The sequence below is a fragment of the Anas platyrhynchos genome, chromosome 6 (genome assembly GCF_047663525.1).
Source record: "Anas platyrhynchos isolate ZD024472 breed Pekin duck chromosome 6, IASCAAS_PekinDuck_T2T, whole genome shotgun sequence".
NCBI classification, from domain to species: Eukaryota; Metazoa; Chordata; class Aves; order Anseriformes; family Anatidae; genus Anas; species Anas platyrhynchos.
This window is the reverse complement of record NC_092592.1, coordinates 29,543,410-29,566,355: the sequence shown is the minus strand read 5'-3', so window position 1 is coordinate 29,566,355 and position 22,946 is coordinate 29,543,410. Positions and strand designations below refer to the sequence as shown.

The 22,946-nt window shown below is 41.2% G+C and overlaps 1 protein-coding gene across 4 annotated transcripts in view; it reads right to left on the bottom strand.

Annotated features, from left to right (window-relative positions):
- The window catches only part of SORCS3 (sortilin related VPS10 domain containing receptor 3), a 281,108-nt gene that overhangs the window by 50,037 nt on the left and 208,125 nt on the right, over positions 1-22,946 (bottom strand). For all 4 annotated transcript variants that reach the window (XM_027460385.3, XM_027460387.3, XM_038181612.2 and 1 more), the window contains 7 exons: positions 19,643-19,732; positions 16,569-16,748; positions 14,616-14,762; positions 13,825-13,927; positions 9,867-9,943; positions 9,664-9,755; positions 6,291-6,398 (listed from right to left, as the gene is read on the bottom strand). In XM_027460385.3, the coding sequence (XP_027316186.1) occupies positions 6,291-6,398; positions 9,664-9,755; positions 9,867-9,943; positions 13,825-13,927; positions 14,616-14,762; positions 16,569-16,748; positions 19,643-19,732 (797 nt within the window). The remainder of the gene's footprint in view (positions 1-6,290; positions 6,399-9,663; positions 9,756-9,866; positions 9,944-13,824; positions 13,928-14,615; positions 14,763-16,568; positions 16,749-19,642; positions 19,733-22,946) is intronic.

Sequence of the window (22,946 nt, the reverse complement as noted above, 5' to 3'; positions counted from 1 at the left end):
CCCCTAAGCAAAAGGGCAGGATCATTCAAGGACATTGTGTCAGCTTGTAATTTTCGTTCCTATATCAGCTTTTAAATGTGACAGCAAGACTAGAGAGGAAGGCAATGAATGTTACTTTGCTTAAAGAGGAAAGATGATAATCACCTTATCAGAAAGTGACAGGAAAATGACTCTTGACTCCCATGTAATTTTGAACTCAGTGGGAGCTTGGACCTGGGAGCTACTGCCCCTTTCTCGTACTCAATCTGCTGCACCTGGGCTGAGTGCTAATCAGAATCTGTCCGCATTGCCTTCATGCCTGTACATACTTTGCTGATGTCTTCCATCAGTCAGTCAGTTCTTCAGTGTAAGAGTTAACTCACAAAATTCCAGGCCACAATGCAACTGTTAAACTTTTAAAGGAATTTAGGGAAAAAATCATCCAAAAAAAAAAAGAGAAGAAAATCATGAAAATCATCCATAGGGTACTATGCATAGGATGCTATGTCTGGTCAAGAAAGTCCCTTATTTACAAATCTTTGTAAATTAGCAAAGTGTACAAGGGAAAAAAATATATATATTTTTTTAATACTTTTAGCATCATCTGCTTGCCGCTGTTGGATCAGGGAACTGAGCTAGGGTTACCTCTGGCCTGATTCAGTGTTGTCTGTGCTCTTCATGCCCTCTTTCTCACCCTAAGAGTCTCCTGGCCTCCAACTCACCTCCAATGTTTCATAACTGCTTAGTCATTCTGTCCCACTCTTCTGCCACCCAGTGATGCGTTGCCAGTAATTATATGGATCTCCTGGAAAAAAAAGTGCTCCCACTTCACCTCTGGTAAAGCTGGATGGCCATGTAAATGAGAAGGTGTTGGAAAGGGCCAGGGCTCATAACCTATTAATTTACAACCAAGATTTTTTTCTAATGTATGCATAGCCAAGGGAAGCAGTCACAGCTATGTTGGCAGACCAGTTTGTATTAAATCCTCTCAATGAAAATGTTAATACTCAATGATGCATACACAGATGTATATAAGGATCATTAAGTATATGTACATATTAACACATATTTATATACACACACATGGGTGTCTCTACATAAATATATATTGATCACCAGAGACAAACTTAATGGTCCCCATCCATATATGAGTGTCTGCACACACACATGTATAATGAGTCTACTAGAATGATAGCAAAGCCTTACAGGACCGTGAAGCAGAAAGGTTATTTCTGTTTACATAGGTTTATAGAGATGCTTAGCTCAGTAGATGAAGTGGCAGGGATAATAATTATGAGTAAGAGCTGGAACAACATAAAGACCTTTTCTGGCCCCACAAAAGCATCTTGTCTCTGATTTGAATGGTATAGATTAGCAACTACTGAGAAAATACTAGAAGGGGAATACAACTGGATTCCTTTTCACTGGTGGACTACCTCAGGCAAGTAACATCCTGCACCTATGACTTGTCAACACAGAAACGTTAGACCCAACCCATGAAAGCAAAATCGTAAAAGACGTACCAGTCACCAGCAAGGGCTGCAGCACAGAAGTTAGAACACTGTACATTTGCAAAAGACTAGTGCTTTCTAGTCACTCATTGGGTCACCGTAGAATGTGCCAAACCCTTCAGCCTTATCCATTTGAGTTATTTTCCTAAAGGACACCTTTTTTGTTGTACGGTTGTGCCAAACACTGCAATGTGCTTTAACACACACCTGCTGAAGTGCTATGACACTGAGGGAGCGGAACTGACCGTCTTGTCAGATGAGATGGGTGTCAAAATAACTGTGAAAGGAACCACAGGAGCAGATGGTCAGCCAGGAATGGAGAACAGAGAGTAGATTCACCTTGCTTAGTCAGTAGTTCCAAGTTAGGTTTGGAACTCAGCTCACTTAGTCTCATGTACTTTTCCTTGTGTGTCACAAATCTACATCCTGAGGTGGAGCCCACACAGCATGAAACTGTTGGAGAGTGTCCAGAGGAGGGCTATGAAGATGGTGAAAGGCCTGGAGGGGAAGACGTACGAGGAACGGCTGAGGGCACTGGGCCTGTTCAGCCTGGAGAAGAGGAGGCTGAGGGGAGACCTCATCGCAGTCTACAACTTCCTCGTAAGGGGGTGTCGAGAGGCAGGAGACCTTTTCTCCATTAACACCAGCGACAGGACCCGCGGGAACGGAGTTAAGCTGAGGCAGGGGAAGTTTAGGCTGGACATCAGGAAGGGGTTCTTCACAGAGAGAGTGGTTGCACACTGGAACAGGCTCCCCAGGGAAGTGGTCACTGCACCGAGTCTGTCTGAATTTAAGAAGAGATTGGACTGTGCGCTTAGTCACATGGTCTGAACTTGGGTAGACCTGTGCGGTGTCAAGAGTTGGACTTGATGATCCTTAAGGGTCCCTTCCAACTCAGGATATTCTATTCTATTCTATTCTATTCTATTCTATTCTATTCTATTCTATTCTATTCTATTCTATTCTATGTTTGTAAAGAAATAATTCGTTTTTGCACTCTTACAGCCATATAAAATGGAAAAAAAAAATCATAAAACAATTCAGGTTGCAACACACCTCTGCAATCTATCTCGTAAATTCCCCCACTAAAAGCAATTCCAAATTCCACTACTCTGAACTATATTATATATTCAGAATCATATAATGCACACAAATCTGCAGATTTTACCACACTGTTCAGTTCTTTAGGACTGTTTTAGGACAAATATATACACCACGAAGCACAGGATCCTGAAGCCTAGTATGCTCCTACATACTGCATAATTACTGCAAACACTCACCTAACAGCCATGAAGCGATATGAAATTCTGTGCTAAAACTGTGGCAGCTTCCTACAACCCCGACAGCCCACTCACAGGATGTGCCACGAAGTGAAAGTTGGGAATAACAGTCATTCTATTGATATACTGGTTTTAATAAAATAGTGTTATGATAACATTGTTAATAATGCAATATAGTAATAACAGTTGGGTTATAATGACTATTTAATACACATCCCTCTCAGGACATTATTTTTCAGTAGTAGTTGAACGCAGACCACTTCGGTGCAAATCAATGGCAGAATTTTTCCCTAACTCAAATATTAGCGCAGTCATGACCCCTCTCTTTCTATGTCCTACTTCTACCCTGAGTTCTCAACTACTCCATCCTCATCTGGAGGATGCTGATCACAAACCATTGTGATGCTCCCATTAGCTTCTTGAAACCATTGCAATTTCTACTCATAAACACAAATTCTACATAACTCCAACCAGCAAAATGTTATTCCAGCTTAGAGGATGACCAGTAGCAACAAAAAGGCATTGATCTCCTCTCAGACAAAGCTACCACAAGCTCAGTATGATCCTACACTGCCCTTATAGATCAGTTAGCTAAAATTTTCATTGTGAGAAACACCTAAGTGATGTGTATAGAAGTGGTTTTCAGTCACACTTTATAAATGGGCTGTTTCCTAACTCATTTCCCTTAACACTGTGGGTAGGAATTTCTCCTTAAATATCATCTGAAATTTCTTTTTATACCTTTTACAGACTCTTAGGAATAGTTTTAAAAATTTCTAATGATGACTAATAATAATAACAATAATAATAAAATGCCTGCAAAGATTTCAAGAAAAAAAAAAGTTGGTTGTCAGGAAAGTTGATTTAGCAAGATAACCTTCATTCTACAGTCCCTATCAGAAGACTAGGGAAATAGAAGTAACGGTAACCTTAGATTTAAAATACATCTTATGCTTCAAAATAAAACCACACTGATTTATAAAGTAAATGGGTTGAATCCATAGCTACTTGAAACTGATTAGCTTCACTGATTTCAGTGAAGGTGCTGATGTGCAGATTTGAGTTCAGATCCTGCTGTGTATGTTGGGGGTTGGAAAGTGACACACATTCAGCACTGCACAAAGAATGTCATTGAAAACCACCACGTTAACAAGCACAGAAAGTGAAACATTATTACTGCACTTGGAGAAAAATGTGTAGAGTGGACAGAATGCAGATTTTAATCGTTAGTCAGACTGGTATGTATATCCCCCAAAAGATGCTCACAGCAGTCTTGTGAAAAGGCTCACAAGTATATCATACTGTTGTATTTTCTTCTTGGAAAAAGCGGGGGCAATATTTGCCAATTTCAGCAGATACACAGATATATTCTTCTATGTAAACAAGTACTCCACTTTCGTGAAGAAAAAGCTGACACCAAGGGTTGGTTTTAGACGAAAGGAAAAACTAACACCTCTACCAAAACTGATGCAACGCCTACTCTAATAAGAATCTGAACAATTATCTGTGACACAAACACGGAGGCTGCATTGTGCTGCCCTAGCACTGTTTGGAAAACAAACTCCAAGTCCCTTAAGAGTGTAGCTCCATAATTACTTACCCTGACCTTCCCAGGACAGTTCAGCACAGAAGATATACATGTAGGTGGCCTATACAGGAGTTAGCTACAGCTTCCTGATCCTCTGGCTGTCCAAGACTACAGCACCAAGACACTTCATCTGTCTTGGCATAGATGGCAAAAAAAAATAAAAATAAAACAAACAAATAATAAATAAATAAATAAAGCCAGCTCTAATGACCCGTTACCAGAAGAGGATTTCCCCCAGTCCTTTTCTTGCAGCTAAGGTGAGCCTCCAAGCCCCCATGTAAGAAACTATTCAACTGCAGGTACAGACCACTCCTCACCACGTAGTCACTTCTATTTAAGGCTGATGGGTCAGATTTTTGAAATGCAAACCGACACAAATTATACAACCCAGCTGGAATAAATTCAAATCACTAGCAGAAATGCCCCAGACACAACTGTTATCTGATCCAAGATTCCTTAAGAAACTGGTGACAAGCATACACAGCAGTCTCCTTTCAGTCTGTCACTACCTGTGGCACCAGCAATCAGATGCACCTACGCATTTCTGCCACATAAGCAAGCAGATGGACTGTAACCTAGAAGAAAGCATACTGGGCCTGATTCTCCTTCCTCTTGCAACTAGTGAAAATCTGGAGCACTTCACAACATAAGGTGCAGAAAGCAGGAAAAGCAAACCTATTATAAGATGAAAATTACACTACATTTCCCACCCCTGAGTTAGGGCAGGAACAATACAACATCAGACATGTATCAATGTCTGATGTGATTAACCTTCTTCACAACACAGCAGACAGACTTTGCAGATGTGTCCCAGTCTGACAGCATCTTAGCCAGCTTTTTTTCTGATCCTTTTCAGAAAGCTGTTCCAGCCAGCCCAAAGAAAACACAGGTATGAAGGTATCTCCACAAGCAAGAAAGGCAATGCATCTAGTCCCTGCTTTGTTTGGAGTCCCAGAGCAGAATGCTCAGATCTGCTTTGCTCAAGAAGTCAGATGACTCTTTGAGATTCCTTTGAAAAGTTCCCTCTCTCCCTGCACTGTTAAACTCAGATCCTGGCCTGCTCTTGGGCAAGGATTACTTCACCAGTTAGATCACCCTTACCCAATGCTACATCACTCTTAGGAGGTGGCTTCATTGTCAGCTCAGGCTCTTCTTTCCACTGTATGGGTAGATCAAAGCATACTACACCTCAGTCCAGTAACATTGTTCTGAGCTCAGCTCTGCATATGCAGACTGAGAACACCTTTAGCTTGAGCTAAAAACAGATGTACAACACACAATGCAGATAGCAAGCAATGAGGTTGAGGAATATTCATATTCAGCAGCAATTTCAAAAGACACTCAAGCAGCACAACTGGAGCAAGCACAAAACTGACATTAGGTGCAACCATACAGGTCTCTGGCCTCTGAAGAGCACTGCAGTCCCTGGGCCATCAGCTCTAAGGAACACAATGCCTTTGCAAGAAAGAGACTCTGGATTTAATTAGCCCAACTTCCTATTCCAAGAGAGACTGTCACCACCTACATATCAGGGCAGATGTATCTTCATCTACCAAGGTTTGAAAACATCTAGGGGTGATAATACCACTAGTTCTCTGCAGCCTGACCAGGGCTATGTCATCCCCTGGAGCAGTAGCTTGTCCTACAATCCCATCTAAACTCACAAGTCAGATCTTGGGATCATCCCTCCTTCTTATAGCCCCCTGATACTACTGGGAAGAGTTTTGCTGCATCACCTGTTTGCACAGATACTCCATCTGGGTCTGTGACCATCAGCATAAAGCACAGAACACCACCATGCATTCATGCAACACTCCATGTGTAGCCACACAACGCTACACTGCGCAGCAGGAGGCCCACCATGCACCAGGGGATCTCCATCCACTCCTTCTACCACCACATTTTAAGAAAGTTAAGAGCTGATATACTTACGTCATTATCTGGGTCTCTATGCCAGAATCCACAAGGGATCCATCCACAAAAAGTGGTGTTGATGTGAAACCATATTTACTCCAAGATCTTCCCTCATCAAAACTCACCCTGGGATAAAAGCAGACAAGATTTATACATATAAAAAGACTTACTCCAGAGCAACTGCAGCAATTAAATGTTGGCTAAGGTTTGCAAGATCCAGCTGCTAGATTTACAGACAGGCACCAATCTTTGCCATCTCCTAGCCCACTAATTCATATTCTTAGTGTATTTTGAAAGATCAAAACCTTAGAAACTATAAACGTCAGCAATAAGGACATGGATATACTTGATCCAGCTGTACATCAGACCTCAAGGGATAAAGGGGCATTGCCAAATCCTGTTTCTGGATCAAGAGAGCACCTGGCATGAAGCAGTGCTCAGAACATAAGCAATCCAGCTCTGAATGCAAGAAAATTGCTGTCAATACCATAGGATATTTCAAACCACGTGGTTATCAATGCCATATGGCATTAGCTACAATCTTTCCACCCCTGTTAATACTTGTTTGCCATCCATCTCAGCAGCTGTTTGTTTTACAGAGAGGTGGAGGAAGGAGGCCAAACTGAGCCACAGTCAGTGGCTAGTCTGGTGTGCTTTGCCTGTTAGAGTTTTAAAGAAAAACTATGCACTGGTTAAAATTAAAGCATTACCCTTCTTAGAGCTAAAAAGTGTTCACACTGTCGGTGACAAGCCAGGGTAATTCAGTGGCTTTGGATCATCTGTCCCTACCTACAACCATCCCTGTCCCCACAAAGGTGCCTGGTACCTGGGCCCAGGGCTGCCTTGCTCCCCAGCTGGGCAACTGGGACAGGCCCCAGCTGTGAGGCCTTGCCCTGTTGTCCCCTTTCTCCTGTCTTCCCAGCCCCAGGGAGCTGCCAGCCCTCATGTCACCCTGACAAACTGCACCCAAGGGTGCAGAGAACAGGCAGAGGATGGCATGCACACCCAGCTGCCACTGCAGCAGGAAAGATGTGTAACCTCTGCAGTCAACCTGAGAGTCAGCATCAAGCTCCCAGAGCTGCTGCCCACCAACAACTCTAAGTGATAAAGTTTATCTCTGCCCACAGATTTCACACAAGTGCTCCCACATAATTTCCGACCAGAATTTCAGCTCCAAGTTCTACCACTGAAGGAAGAACAAACAGAGAAGCACAAAAGTTTCTTGGCTCTGAAATTATTTAATCCTCTCCCAGCAGGGTCATTTAAGAGTTCTCTCTAATTCTGTGAGGTACCTGGGATGTAAAAGCTGACATAACCCAAAAGGACATTACCAGAGAGACAATCATGGCATAAACTTGGTCTCTAAACAGCAGGAAGTACTTCTCATTTTAAACTGCGCTTAAAAGAGAGCTTTGACTTATTTTCCAGGCAAGGAAAGCTTGGGAGTGTGTGCATGTGTGTGTTCATGCATGTACACGTGCACCTGAGCAGCTGAATTTGCCCAAGGGTGTCCTGTTGGAAACTGAATCCTCCCCACTCCAAGTAGGTAGCATCAGGGACACAGAGATGACACCTAAGGACTAGCAAGCCAGTGCAATATGTATTACAAACAATGGGTTACAATAATCTGAGCTCTCTAATGGGAAAAGCCAAGGTCTGAATGCACCATTTCCTAAATATCTGCCTCTAGTAGTAGTGCCTAGGGAAACCTTCACCCGATTCACAATGCACATCTACCAGAAAAGGAAGCTGACTATGGACCAAAGACAGAAAGCTGGAAGAACAGCATACAGAAAGCTTATCTGCCCCAAATCTATTTATTTAAATGTATGTATCTTCCTGTACACCTGTGCATTTGTATGCTGTTCTGCTTGCATGCTTATCTATCTAAACAGCATTTCAATTTCTGGGGAACAGCATGCTTCATTAGGTTAGCTAAAGTTCTCTCAGCTTTTCAATTATCCACCCCTCTTTTCTCCAGGATGAAACTTATTGTACAATGTCTCTGCCTGAGAACTAATAGATATACACGTACCCTTTAATCTATTCCACTCCTGCCCATAAAACAGGTGCCTACTGAGACAATATGAAGCAAATTCCAAAGCCCCTAAGGGTACAATTTTGGAAGAAACCTGTTGGAGCTTATTGATAACAGCTCTAAATCACTCCTCGTTTAATGGAGTGGGTGGGTCGCTCATAGTACTGCACATGCTATTTCATGAGACTTGGTGGAAAGGGAGAATATCTGAAAGAAACCTTTCCAAAGCAGACAAAGGTGAACTGGGTTCTCAGCTCTTATGGAAAGTCAACCTGTGACCAAATCTTTCCTGAAATCTAAGTACATGCACTTGGATATAGCGTATTGTTACGTCCAAAGAGCCTCCACAAGGAAAGACACAATTAAAACAGTTACACCTGGGTTAAAGAATATAGCCACAAATGGTTAATACTTGACTTACAGCTCTTTCAAAAACTGGCTCACCTTTCACTCTTCCAAAGCTCAACTTGCCACAGTCTGATGCACCTACTGCTGGTGACTCCTACCCTTGGCTAACACACACCTCTCCTGCTTTGGACCATACTTGGCTTGGTTTAAAGATATGGGCATGGTCCTCTTTCCTGTGGGAACTTCAGGTATGTTCATGACTACCAAGTTACCTAGCACAGGCAAATGTTTCTAAGTCACGCAAAAACACACTAACTCCAGGCAGAAAGATCCTAAGCAGGAAGTAGCTGGAGCATCATTATGGGTCTGCTCTGTTACTACTTTCCTGTATGTCCAAATTACAGGAGGCTGTTGACAGGAGGGCTGCAGCCTATACCGACCCCTGGCCCTGACTCAGTATGGCTATTCATACAGTATGACTGTAATAAAATCAGTTGTGATAAAATAAACCTAGAATCCTTTAGTAGACAGTAACATTTAGCAACATAACTCCACCATCCTTACCAGCATTTATTGCCCTCTTCTCTCCCTCCATTTATCTGTCTTACCAGATTAATACTACTACAAACAAAAAGCAGAAGCAAGGGACACCTCTTCTCAGAAATACCTGAAGCACAGACTGCTTCTTACTCAGTATATATGTATCTGCTAGCAGAAAGAAACCCCACCCGAAGAATTGTAGTACATTACTAGTGCAAAAAATACTTCATAAATGTAACTATGTATATAAATGTAACTATGTATATAGCCATTATATTTTTATGACAGTGCAATAATCACTGTGTTAATTACCAGAAACAAAGAAAATGTAAAATGCAGAAAAGAATGATCTCATTTGCTCATCTTGTAGACACTAGAAAATGTTTACCAGGTGACACAAGGTATTAGCACTGCTGTCAGCTTACCCTCTTCAGGAAAGCTTCTCAAAGTAACGAGTTTCCTTACCACAAGTGCCTGATGGGCACTGACGTTTGTTTCAGGGCCACTAATGCCCCTCCCCAGTCCAGAAACCACACATTGTATTCCTCCTCGAAGATCTGCAAGCAAAACAAGCACCGCATGAATGCTCTACTCCACTGGAAAAGGAAGGCTAAGAGAAGGAATAGGAGTAAAATGTTGCGTGCTTTCCTGCTCTCTGCAAAACATACCTGTCTCCAGGAATTTCCACCATCAGAAGAGATGAACATGCCAATATCAGTGTAGGAAAGCTCAGAGCCAATATTACCTGAAACAAAAGTAAGGGGCAGAAGTTCTTGTGTGAACACGGAAATTTTTCCAGGAAAAGTACTTGGTCTGACCAGTTCTTTTTTGCTGTTCTTAATTCTATACTTACCTAAAAACAACACCACAGTTAGGTGTCCAGATTCATTTACAAGAGTTGTGCAAACATGAAACCAGTATCAATTTGAAAATTGACACTGATGAGAAACAGAATTACCAGCTTACTTTCCCAACAAACTGCATTGCTCATAATCGTAACCCACTAAAGGCAGGCTTATTCTAGATCTACACATTTGAAAAACTGCATGGGAAACCATATATCCGTTTGGCTCACACAAATCATCAAAACTGCAGCAGAATAATGGCCACTGTCCCTCGCCACTAGATACTCCATTGTGCACATGTCTTTCTCTGAACTTTCAGTCATCATGCTCTGGCTGGCAAGTTGGATCTCTGTGATCTGCCAGTCTTTGTCATGAGTAATTACTTCTGTCTCTACTTGTCATGTAAAGGAGAATATCCAAAGGCAAGTTACTTGCACAACCCAGTTTAAAGGTGAAACCCAGGCACCAATGAAGCTCATGATTAGACTAGAAAGCCTATTTGAGATTCTGTCAAAATGTTCAAAAACTTTGCAGATCTCAGAACCTGCAGTCTAACAAGCAAAGCTTCTTCCTGAGTCTACTAATTTTGGAATTAACAAGGACTGTGATGTAATGAAATATTAGCTCTCTTCAAAGGAATCTTGTTTAGATCTGAAACTCATCTGGGGACAGAAGCAGTGCAGACAATTAAGTTGGGTCGAATGACTTAGCAGAGAGGTAGAGACCATATTGAGCATAATTCGAGACAATATTGATTATTCTCATTGACCTAACAAATTGTGAGCCTCAACTTATAGCCCTTTTGAATGAACTACTCTGCCTTCACCATGTGTTAGAAAATAGATATGCCACACATCAAAGCAGTGCAAAGTTCATACATCAACTTGAACTCTATATACAAACAGCACAGCAAAACACCATTTGGAGACACCACCTCAGAGCTTGAAACAGCTTGCAAAGGTCCCTCATCTGAGACAGCAGACAGAGCAGTGATACATCTTAATCATGTAATCATGAGTTTGTACTAAATCCCCAGCTCTCTAGAACCAATCTGAGCATACAGCAATAGTATCAAGAGTGACCTCCTGTACCTGAAAAACTTGCAAATGTTTTGAGCAGACCTTGTTAGCTTACTCCCCATGTAACCCTGAGGTCAGCATCTTGCTTCTGTTTCCAAAGCTAAAATGCCTACAAGCACCAGGTTCACTGAACAGTATAGGTCTGTCCTAAGCTAATTAACTCTGACTTCCCTGCTTCCCAAAGCACCTAATGGCTTAGGAAAAAGCTACCTGTTTTTCCTGCTGGTCTGTCAACATACCTTCAATCAGTGCTAGGTGGGATTCTGGTGGTATGAAAGTCTGTCCCATAAGAAGCAGGCAGAGGTAGCACTGACATACTCCATCATAGGATCTCCCAGTGATAATGGCCCACAACCACTATATTGCTGCTGAGCCTGTGATTCCTTTATTCCAAGTCCATTTTTTACACAGTGAGCCACTTTTACACCTTCTGAGTAAGATTATTTTTAAAACGGGTGTAATTTCCACGGAAGGAGGGAGAACTAATATTTTTTCTTCAAAAAAAAATCAAAGGAAGAGGTGACACTCTTACACATCTGTAGCATCAACAAGAACATAATAAAAACACCCCAATGAAAATGTTAATTGAATTTCTGACATTTAATGCTGGAAAATGAGAAATTAAAACCCAGATGGAAGTTGACACACTCCTGTCAGCATTATGGAATAGAACTAGGCACATTGTTGTGACAACTTTTTTTCCAAAAATAAAACATCTGGCTCAGGGATGCACGACGGCTCAATAAAGACTTCTCCATCAGTGTTCAGGATATAGAAACACCACATTGTCCACCTAGCTAATCTTCCTTCCCTCACACCAGCAAGAATAACAAAACTGTTTTAGAGGAAGGTACGAAGAAATCCCACCTGTTTTTCTGTGTAAAGCTGTTCCAAGATTTTCTTCGTTCTTTCCACCTAAGATTCATTCAGGTATAAGGATTCAAACCAACACCAAATATACTAACTCCCAAGCAAGTGAAGAGGATTTTGATATTAAAATATAGTTCTTCCATTAGCAAGAATCTAACCTCTGCCCTCCTATTAAGTCTGAGCTTCACTTTGTTGCTAGAAATGCACCACTTTAAATCAAAGAGCAAGATCGCTCAGCAGAGGTTTTGAGTGGCCCATGCCTGTGAGAATAAGTTGTAATGCTTACCCTGGAACACATTTGCCAACATGGTGAGACACTCCTGTTGTTGTGAAACTGGTTAGTGGAAACAGATGTGTATATTCCCAACAGGTTAAGCTTTTTATTGTACAAAGCAATAACGCAGAAATGATATTCTGCCTCTTAAAGGTTAATTGTTAGACTGGGAAAGCATTCATCCCATGCACTGGCAGCTTGAAAAGAACCTCATTTACTAACAATTTAGATCAATGCCTAGAATCTCACTGTCCTGCTGCCTCTGCTTCCTAAAAGGTTAAAGAAAAAAGTCTCTGAAATCACAGCATCATGGCTAGGGCTTGCTCCTACACATCCGTCTAGCAAGTGTGACCTGCCAGGAGTGATGACTCCACTTGGCTAAGCATAAGAAGATCTGGAGGTTTAAACCAAATTATCTCGCCCTGTTTGGCCTGGATCAGTGAACTGGAAATCACACAGTGTTTCCCTTGTTGAGCTATAAATGTCATAAGGGGAACCTGTGTTTCAGGTTCTGCCTTAGTCAGGCAGACACATGGAAGTACAGAAGAGCATGAGAATGGAAATGGCTGGGAGAAACGGTGCAAATTTATAAAGGCAGTGTGCTAACATGACACAATTGCAAGCCACTTGAATTAAAGAATTAAGAATTAAACTGCCAGAGAGAACTAGAGTTAAAATGAGCCTTGGAAAGAATGGTTAAGCTACTTGAACGTATTTGAACGTATGTAGGAGCCTCTCTGTGAAAAGGCACCCTCTGCTTCAGAGATCAGCTTTCAATAGCACCGGCCATTCAGAAAGCACTTTGTTGTCCCAGAAGCTCCCATAGAGCTGTGGGAGCTCAGACTACGGGTGGTAGCTCTATCCATCCTGATTAGGTTGCATGCTGTGTGCAGGCAATGGAGGACAAAAGCATCTGTGACGGTTGTCAAATTAATTACAGTGGGTCATCCACTGCCACTGTGCCAGTATTGTAGCAGCTTGTCATGAAAACATTGCAACCTGCCAAAACACCATTTTGCAGAATGTCCCACAGCACTGATGACCCATGCAGTCATGATGAAGTGCTGCCAGTCTTGGAGCAACACAGTGTAGAAAGCAGGTACCATGCACAAGATAGTCATTCATGAAGTCCAGGCTTCACCCAACAGGCTTGTTAAAACTCTGTTGCTCAAAAGGTGGAACATACCGATACTGCCTGGGAGCATAGCCATGAATACAGACTTATTCTCATTCATGATAACTCCAGCAAATTTGTAGACCTGTATCAGTGGTTGCAATGACGTCAAGAGAGAGGAGTTAATAATGCATGTTGGTAATGATCCCACGCACATTTGGGCTCAAACCTGCAGATGGGTTATTGCATAGCAACAAACACCTGGCAGACATTGTTTTTTGAAGAGACCACATGCCTTCTCCCAGTCCATAGCACATGAGAGTTAATTAGCTTAGCACTTTGTGAAACAGAACTGAAGACTTTTACACTAACAGAAAACATTTCACACACACTCAGGCTACAGGTGAAGTATGGGTGAGTGCTGCGAAGCACTTAGGTTCTTACCTGTTGCCACCAGCAGTCCAGGGGCTGTCTCCTTGCTAGAAATGCTTCCTGAAGTATATGGATTCTCTGAGAGTTGCAGGTGTAAGTGCAATGAGCAAAAGGGCTGTTGACAGGAAATAAATAAAAGGCAGAAGTTTCAATACACAGTAAGTCAAGTAACAGAGGAGTCCTTGGTGATTGCAGACAGATGCTCTGATCCTTCTGAAAACGACCCCTCTCCTTTTAACACTGTTGCAAATAGAACCATATATTCAGTTTCTGAATAAGCAATATAAAAATAGCTGAGAGCAGGAGAAACAGAAATGCTGCATTACAAGAGATCGTATCTGCATTTGTTTTTACCAACAATATGATCTAGAGCACTTCCCCTTAGTAACTTTCATATTCTGATGTAAGTTCAATAAAAAAGGTCAAGCAAGATGGTAAGAATTTTCTTTTTGCATAGCTTCGTAGATTTTAAAGGAAATCTACTCAACTTGCTTAACACCTAGCAAGTCTGGAGAAAAAAATCGGGGAAAAAGTAACCAGTAAAAGTTCAGGGGAACACCGCTCTTTTGAAACACGGGCTACAGACTACTGTAAAATGCCTGTTCACTGAATGTTGTTGAATTATGTTGCAAGCCCAACCTAACATTCTTATCCATAAACTGTGCTCCATTTTGAAGCACCTGATTTTGCAAATCTCTGGCAAGAATCCTTCCTACCCACCCTTATGTGAAGTTCTGTCAACCCGGAGAGTAATGTAAGACACTAAAGGAGTCGATTGTGCTTTAGAAAGGTCTGCCACTCACCAGCTGGCAAACTACAGGATCCCCTCTTAGATTGGTGGCCGGTGCCTGCAACAAACGCCAGTCTCTGCCCTTGTTGTAGGTAATGAAAGTCTTGATTTGGTCATCTATCTTTTTGTTAGCCAGGAATATGCCTTTGATCCCTGCTACCTAGGAAAAATGGAGAGAGATGAAAAAAATACATCGGAAAAACAAGCCAAAGGAAAGGCCCGTCTGAGCACTCTCAGCAGTGGAAGCTCTCAGCAAAAACAACAGTCATCTCAGTCCCGCCTTAGAAGACTGTGAATGGCGTTACAAATACACCATGATGCTGCCTGCACAACTGCAAGGCCTTGTGCAGTCCCTGTCTCTCTAAGGGAAAGACAAGGATGTTCACAGAGCAAATCCCTAGCAAACAGCCCAATTCTAGATTTTCCTGAGCGGTTGCAGACAGGCCCGTCATGGCCTTGCAGGGACAGCATGCACATTTAGCTTTATAAGCCCAGGGATGTGGTCTGCCCCACTCCCTTCCCAGATTTCTGTAACACAGGAAACAGCAGGTTACGCCAGAAGCAGCATGGAATCTTTTTGTTTTGGTCTTTTTCTTCTTTTACGCAAAAGATAGAAATCCTGAATACGCTGAAACATCGATGTTTTGCAAACTTGATTTCTTCACGCTCCTCCATTCCCAAATTCTGTCAAAATCAACCCAGTTGTTCCAAATGTTTTGATTTTTGTCAGCAGAACCAATTCCAACAGAATATGGTCCTGCCAAAATGTCCCCAAGCAGATTTCATGTTTAATCTGGTCTCTGTTGCACAGCTGTCAAAGTGAGACAGGAGGAAGGAACTTGCGGCAGATCTGGAACTTCCAGGCAACAGCCAGGATGAAAATCCTTCTGGTTCTAAAGTTCCCTGAGTGACACTACCCTTTGAATGATCCCATGAAAATCTCTATTGGCATTTAACAGCAAAGGTTGATACACAGCTGCAGAGCACAGACTTTGCCCAGGAATTGGAAATAAAGCATGTTTACTTCAGCTGGTTCATCATAATACAGATTTAATTATTTTTTTCAGAGGCAGGTAAATATATTTAAGGAAATGGAAGTAAAATGTAAAGCCTGTTCTTCATATTGATCCATGTGTTATTTGTGAGTTTTCTCTCACTGCCTTAAACCACCTGGATTTTTATAAACAAATTGATGATGTTGTTAAATTGTCATTATTCAGGCTGAAATAAATGTATAACTCTGACTTCTATATGAAACTGGAAACATATTTATTTGTGTTATAGTACAACTTCCCCATGTCAGTCTGCAGCCACTATTAGTATTATCAAGTACGTAATATTGCTGTTTCTTCCTGGCAAAGTGCTGAGCCCTGAGCCTCAGCACTTCACCTTCCAGGCAACAAGATATCAACCCACCAAAGCCAGAATGCTTTGAAGAAACCAGGAACTGGAACAACTACTACTGTTCTTGGTCAAGGCTGAAAAGGCTAGCAGAAGCAGAAGAACAGAAGATGACAAAGGGTAGAAGCTTTCCATTTGCATTTGTCATTTCTGGGCAAATGACACCTATGAATTTTTGCTTACAATTTATGAACTGTTCAACGCTTACAAAGGTGGAATTCATATTCCCTGTCTATGAGTAGGTATCTCTAGATGTCCAAGAGGAAACCCCCTATTTCTAGACCTTCTTTACACACATCTACATTAGAACAAGAGAGATAACTGTTTTCCCTTTTGGAAATGTCACATATCATAACTAGTCATTGACTTGAAAACAACCAGGTATCACACCAGTAGCAGAATGCTCTATATCTATCCCTACATGAGTCTGCTTAGCATCAAATCCAGTAAATGCCTCTCGGCCAATCCCAAAACAAATGGAGATCTTGCAGTCCAGGTAAGAGATTTACACTTGCCTGAACTAGCAAGCAGTGGCTGTTCTTGTAGGGTGACCTTTACTACATACCTCATAAAGGTCTATGATGATATTCCCTTCCAGTCCTCTACTGCTTTTCACATTTTCCAAGGCCAGGGTGAAGTAAACCCCTCGGGTGTCTGAGATATACAGGTTGTATGTGTCGTTCTGGTTCCACTCTTGAACAGCTGCAAACACCTGATTCTCAACTGTGCTGATAATATGCATGTCCTGTTAAAAGAAGACAAAAGGCCTATTACTAGGATCTCTATATTTCTTCGCCCTTTGGGACATGTAGTAATTACCATGACTTATGAAAGAATGGAGATGGAGCATGAATTATAGGTATGTTAAACAATTTTCTGTTAGAGCGAGCCAATAAATTACCACCATTGTGACTTTTCTGCATTTCTATCTTTTAATGGCCACCAGCTGGGCAAAGCATTTTTGCTTTCTTCATTTTTGGTAGCTTCAAGGAATTTCATCCAGCTTCATTTTTTATTTATAAATTTGAAAGCGAGTTTTATCACTCATGGAAGATTCACAGCCTTGAAGCCTGGAGTCTTCTCATAGTCACTAGCTCTGGTGTAGCACCAGGCTAAACGAGAGACAATTTCCATTCACATGCTGAACTAAGAGGCTGTGCTTCCGACAGGTAAATGACCCGTTTCAAGAAACAAGAAGTGAGTTCACGTATTTTTAAAGCTGAGGCATAAAGAATAGTTTGAGCTAATGATAGTAGTGGTTTTTAATAAGGCACTTTTCTATTAACAGTTTGTTCAATACAGGCTATCAAATAATCCACCCACCAACCTTTGCCGGAATCCTGTTGGTGACAAAGACATGAAGGTTGAGCAAGGGTTTTTCTCCATTTAATTTTCATATCAGAGAGATTTGACAGTGCATTTCCTCAGTATTTGCTTAAAGCAGGTTCATGACCTGGAAATGATTTCTAGGGTAGTGATGTGTATTGAAGCACTTCATCCTTGCCACCCTTGTTGAACAAACTTTGGATCAACTATAAGCAAAAGCACTGCAGTTATGTGGGTCTTTATTTATCTTTTTACCCATTCAAAGTTTTCCCAAGATACCAAGGAGCCTTCACCAATTTCTTGCACTATTTCTGCATCAAGAAACCTTACTTCTGGAAGTCTCCCAAAGGACAGAGAGACTCATTTGGGTCTCTCTGTCTAGGAGTGTCTGGGAGAAAATCACCTTAACATTCCTATCCTGCCTAGGAGGTAACCTACATGTAACTTTCCGTGTGAGTTATCTAGGCAGAAAATAGGGGTAGAGTAGATAGGAGACTTAACATAGCCTATGGAATGTGGAGTAAAAATGTTTGAGAGCCAATCTTTTTTCCCCACTAAGTGCAGCCTGTGGGAGATTTGCCATTTCTATCAATGAAAGGAGACTAAACCAGAATGTTTGGTTCCTGCCCAACAGCTCTAATTCTTTGAAGATTAAGCACATACCCAACCTAGTCCAACAGTGTGACAATAAAGCAAATCACCCAATGACTTCAATCTGTTTTAACCAGTTGCAGTGAAAATATTGCATTACTCTATTGCCAGCCTCACATATGTACAACTCCAGCAGAATTCATTAATGTACAGCTGACAGGATAGTTATTACTGTACAGCAAAAATGTTCTGTTAACTAAGGACAACATAAACAAGCCTTTATATGGCTAAAAGACTTTGCCAAGAAACTTTAAAGCAAAGTAGATTTTTGTTTGTTTGTTTTTATGACAAAAGCAATCCTGATTTTATACTATGCACCAGCTCCAAACCAGGGCCACTAACAAAACATAGCAAGCCAGCAACCTACAACATCATCAGTCAATCAAGGAGGACAATCATAGGGCACCCCTTCTCTCTATCCACTTGTCTCCATCACTTGAATGATGGGCAGCTTTCAGTGCTTCATAAGCAGTACAAAAAGTACTGCTTTTTTCCTGAAAAATGACAGCAGTGTTTCTCAAAAGTCTGTGCACTGACATTGTGAATCCCACACCACAGAAGGACAACAAACAAAACCAAAACTGTATCTGTGCTACTCAAGTGTCAATGCACTGTGAACTGTCATCAACCCAAATATGAAGAAACTGAGGTGCAACGCCAGGAATTCAAGACAGATTTCTCACAACTATTTAAAGTTTGCAGCTACAACTTAAGGCAAGCATCCCATATCTGCTAGACTGTAGATACGCCACAGGCGATCAGAAAGCTATATGCAGCCAACCATGCAAATCTGCCCAACAATTTTAAAATTATCCCACAAAAATTCTCACTTGTGGAAAGAAGTAAAGGGGAAGGCCACTACTGCTGATTATCAGTCCCATACAACAGCAGCCTCAGTACCCATTCTGTGGCTACAAAGAGCAGGAGCAGTCTGAGCTGCTCATCAGGCTACCCAGGAACCTGTATCCAGCCAAGGCACTGTAAAGGTTGGTCCCTTCTGTTCTGTACAATCCTAAACAATGACTGCACTAGGGAATTTTAGCCTAATACTTAAGCAGCATCATGCAGTGGTTCTGTTTGTCCAAAGCATCACCAAGGTACGACTTCTAGGGAGCTATCTCCACCTCCATGGCTTGTTGACAATGTCCAGCCATAAGATGGAGACAGTGGAGATGACATATCCCATGCTTCTCTCACTGTATGGAGACTGCAGGAGCGCTCAGCATTGTAAGCATTCTCCAGAACCTCTGCTGTCATGGCAAGGCTTATCAGAGAAATATTCAGTAGAGAACAGAACAAGACTGGGCAAAAGTTTTACATAGCAGACCCATCAAGGATGTGAGGAACAATCTGCAGCCAGTAACACAGGCTCAGGCAAGGATCTCAGTGAAGTATCATTTTTATTTGGTTGGTTCTATGTTTTCTGAGGTACTTGTTCATTCCCATTTGTTCTTTACAGAGGAAAAAGGAGCCTGGTCTTTCTCTGCTCACTGATCAAAAGCAGTGAGAGATACAGATCCCAACCTCATATTTAAGAAAGATCATTCAGGTAGCACAACAAATGTAGCTCCCCACAGAGGAACTCCACTGAGGTGCTTTACCACTGGGCAGGCTGTATTATTCAAGATACTATATACCGGTGTTCATAAATGGTGCACTCACCTTAGGAAGAGAGTATTTGGGCAATTTAATCTGCGCAAAAGGCTCCCGTCTGTATGACACATAGTAATTTGCTCTTCCACCAGTTGTCACCTGTGGAAATATCAAAGAAAGTGAGTGATGTCCCTTTTGAGACATCCTATGCTGACATTTTTAAGAGGGTTTGATAACTTTTTTTTTCCAGATATCTTTTCTGTGACCTGCAGAAAAAAAAAGCCTCTGTGTAACTCCATCAAAGAAATCCCAGACTTAGGAGGGCTGGAGCATTATTTACTTAAGCTGTGCTATTGTACTCTCCACTCTGTCTCTAATGCTTCAATTCCAGCATGATTTTAACATCAGGTATCTCATAAAAAGGGAAGAAGTGAGTACAAAGTGGAATAAAGAAGAAGATCTGGTTTTCACCACACCATTCCAACACAACTACCTTGGACAAGTAATTTAAAGTCTCTGTGCTTCCGTTTCTCTTCCATAAGAAGGAGATAACCTCCTTTTCTCTGCTGCTTCACAGCTTTGCTTGTTTACATCTTGGAGCCACAATTGTCTTCCAACAACCTTTTGCAGTGACTAACATGAGAGGAGCACACTAGCATTATTTAATGCAAACAGTAAATACAATGAGCTTTCTCTTGGAAAGCTGGAGCTAAGCTCTTAGGTGCTCTTTGTCACTATTAAGCTAGTTTCCTTGAAATCATAACATCTCTGAATGAGGGTGTGGGGATAACTGCTACACATCCAAATCTGTGCTTTTATGGAGCAAATGAGCTGTAAAGACTGCATATAAATGCCACACATCGATTAGATCTACACCTGATAATTTGCAGTATATGGGATTTCGAACCTGTCACTAGTCTTAGTCTTGCTGTGGGTGTTCTTTCTGGCACCATTTCAGGCTTGGCTACAATGAGGCTTACAAAGTTGAATTTCCTATATTCTGCTGTTTTGGCAAGCTTGCAGGTTTGGAGATAGAACAATACATACAGCATTTCTCTATTATATGGATTTGTTGGCTTAAGTTTCCAATAAAGCTAACAGAAAGGTCCTAGATTCTCTCCTAGATATACTCCCTTTTATCTGACAGCGATATTTCAGAACAAGCTTACAAGTAATATTGCTATAACATCAATTATATTCTCAGTAATGATACCACCTCTAGATGGTAGCATTCTTCCCTAGAGAAGCTGTCATTTGAAGGACATGACATTAGCGGTCATGAAATTTGATATCTAATCAACTCAAGATAAGGCTTTTCTATTGACAGCTTGAAGAACTGGGAAGAAAGGAAGGGTTAGAAATAGAACAGGCTTCTACACTAAGACTTTCTGCTTGTTTGGCATTTTTACTTGTAATGATATTATAGTAGTATTTAGTGCTCACTAAATAAAATAAATTAAAAAAAAAAAAACATTATACACCACATAAGAAGGCAGAAAACTAGCCCAAATCGTAGTGAGCTGAAACTGTACAGACAACGTATAGCTAAGTCGAGGGGAAACAGACACAAAAACCACGCGTAATTTGCTTACAGTCTCAAAACAAGCCAGTGGCAGAGACAGAGAAACAAGACTCACTTGACTCACTCGAGGCAAAGCTCTCTGTACACTGGCCCAGTAGCATTTCTGGGCCCTGCTCTTCAGGTGCAAGGATGGTGAAAGGGCTGTGAGTGTTATTTCGGAAGGATATCTTTCCCATCTAATACTACCACTATCAAAATCAAGTTTTCACAGCAGAGGACAGACTAAGCAGTTGATACAGTCAGACCAACTCAAAAGCAAAAAATCATTTTTTCAGTAATTGTATCGATCAACTGTAAAAACAATGCCCAAAGTATCCCTCACTTCTAGGTCATGCTACATGAACAACACAAGTGATATTTAAATATTCCTTATTTTCTTGGTGGTATTTCTGACCTCCATTGGAAGAGCCAAATTCTCAACTGGTATAACTCTGCCACATACGTGTACACTCATTTTACACCATTCATGATTTCAACGTCAGGTCATTATTTGTAGCAGAGTACAGATTTAATTACTGTGTCCGGTGACTACTTGGCTAGGTCCCTCGGCACCTCTTCTGATGGACTGAGACATGGGTATTTACTTTTCTTTAAAATAATAAGAAAATTTACATACTTCATAGGGATGCTGTGATGATTAATTAACACAGGAAACAGTCCACAATCTTCAAGCTACTCATATGAAAATATGGCAGAAGAAATATCAACAGGTGACCAATTCCCCCCATGCCAAGTTCTATTCTAAGTCTGTCACACACAAAAGATTTTACATAGTTAAAAAAATTATGCCACTGCAAAACTTAACTGTTTTTTTCTTCTTCTTATGACAGAAGGGTGAAATTATAACATGAGTCAAGTTCACTGTGCATTAGATGAACTCCCTTTCAGTCCTCTACCTGGCACTAGATCACCTTGGCAAAGGTTTAGAAGCAAAAGTCTTTGTGTCCTGTGGTCTTTCTGAGCCAGTTAGTTTGAAGCCACCCACAAATTCTGTTGGCAAGAGTTGTGTGAAGCTTATCTCAGCCAGGACCTCATCTTGCATGATTTACACATCCGTGGTTATAACTGTTCTAAAAATAATGATCAAGCCTTCTATAAAGTTTTGGCAAGCACTGTGGTACAGAATGAATTTTGGAAGGCCCAACTTAATTTATTTTGATGAACTTTTCTTTTTCCTATGAGCAAACTCTCCAACATTGTAAATCCCAGAGATTATGATACTGTTTTCCCTGCTAATGCCTCCTTTTAGTTCACATTTGATGACTGTCACCCAATTATTTGCTGTGAGCTCATCTGTCATGTTCAGTACAGAATTAGCTGGGTTTGTCTTTTTTCCTCCTCCTTTACTAATGACTGGCTTGTTAATCTGTTTTTCTGGATTTCTATTTTATGTGTTTAACTGGGCTTCTGGCCCATGGAAATGATTCATTTGGACGAATGTGTTTGCCATTAAACACATTTGTCTTTCCTAACCTATGTTTTCTTCCTGCCTCCACTCATAATCCACTACTCTTCTTTAATACTTGCATTATTATTTTTTTTTTTTTACAAGATGAAAATCTGGTCTCACATCAATCAACACGTAAAGAAACATGAGAAGTTTCCCTTTAAAAGCCCTGAGAGTTTCAATATGCTAGTTCATCACCCATGCTGACCTACAAAAGGACAGATTACATCAAACATAGAAGACAACAGAAGTATTTTCATAAGGCTGTGGAAATTGTAAAGAATATATAAAGGAATCCATTCATCTCCATCATTTCTGAGACATGCCTAGAAACACATGATTCT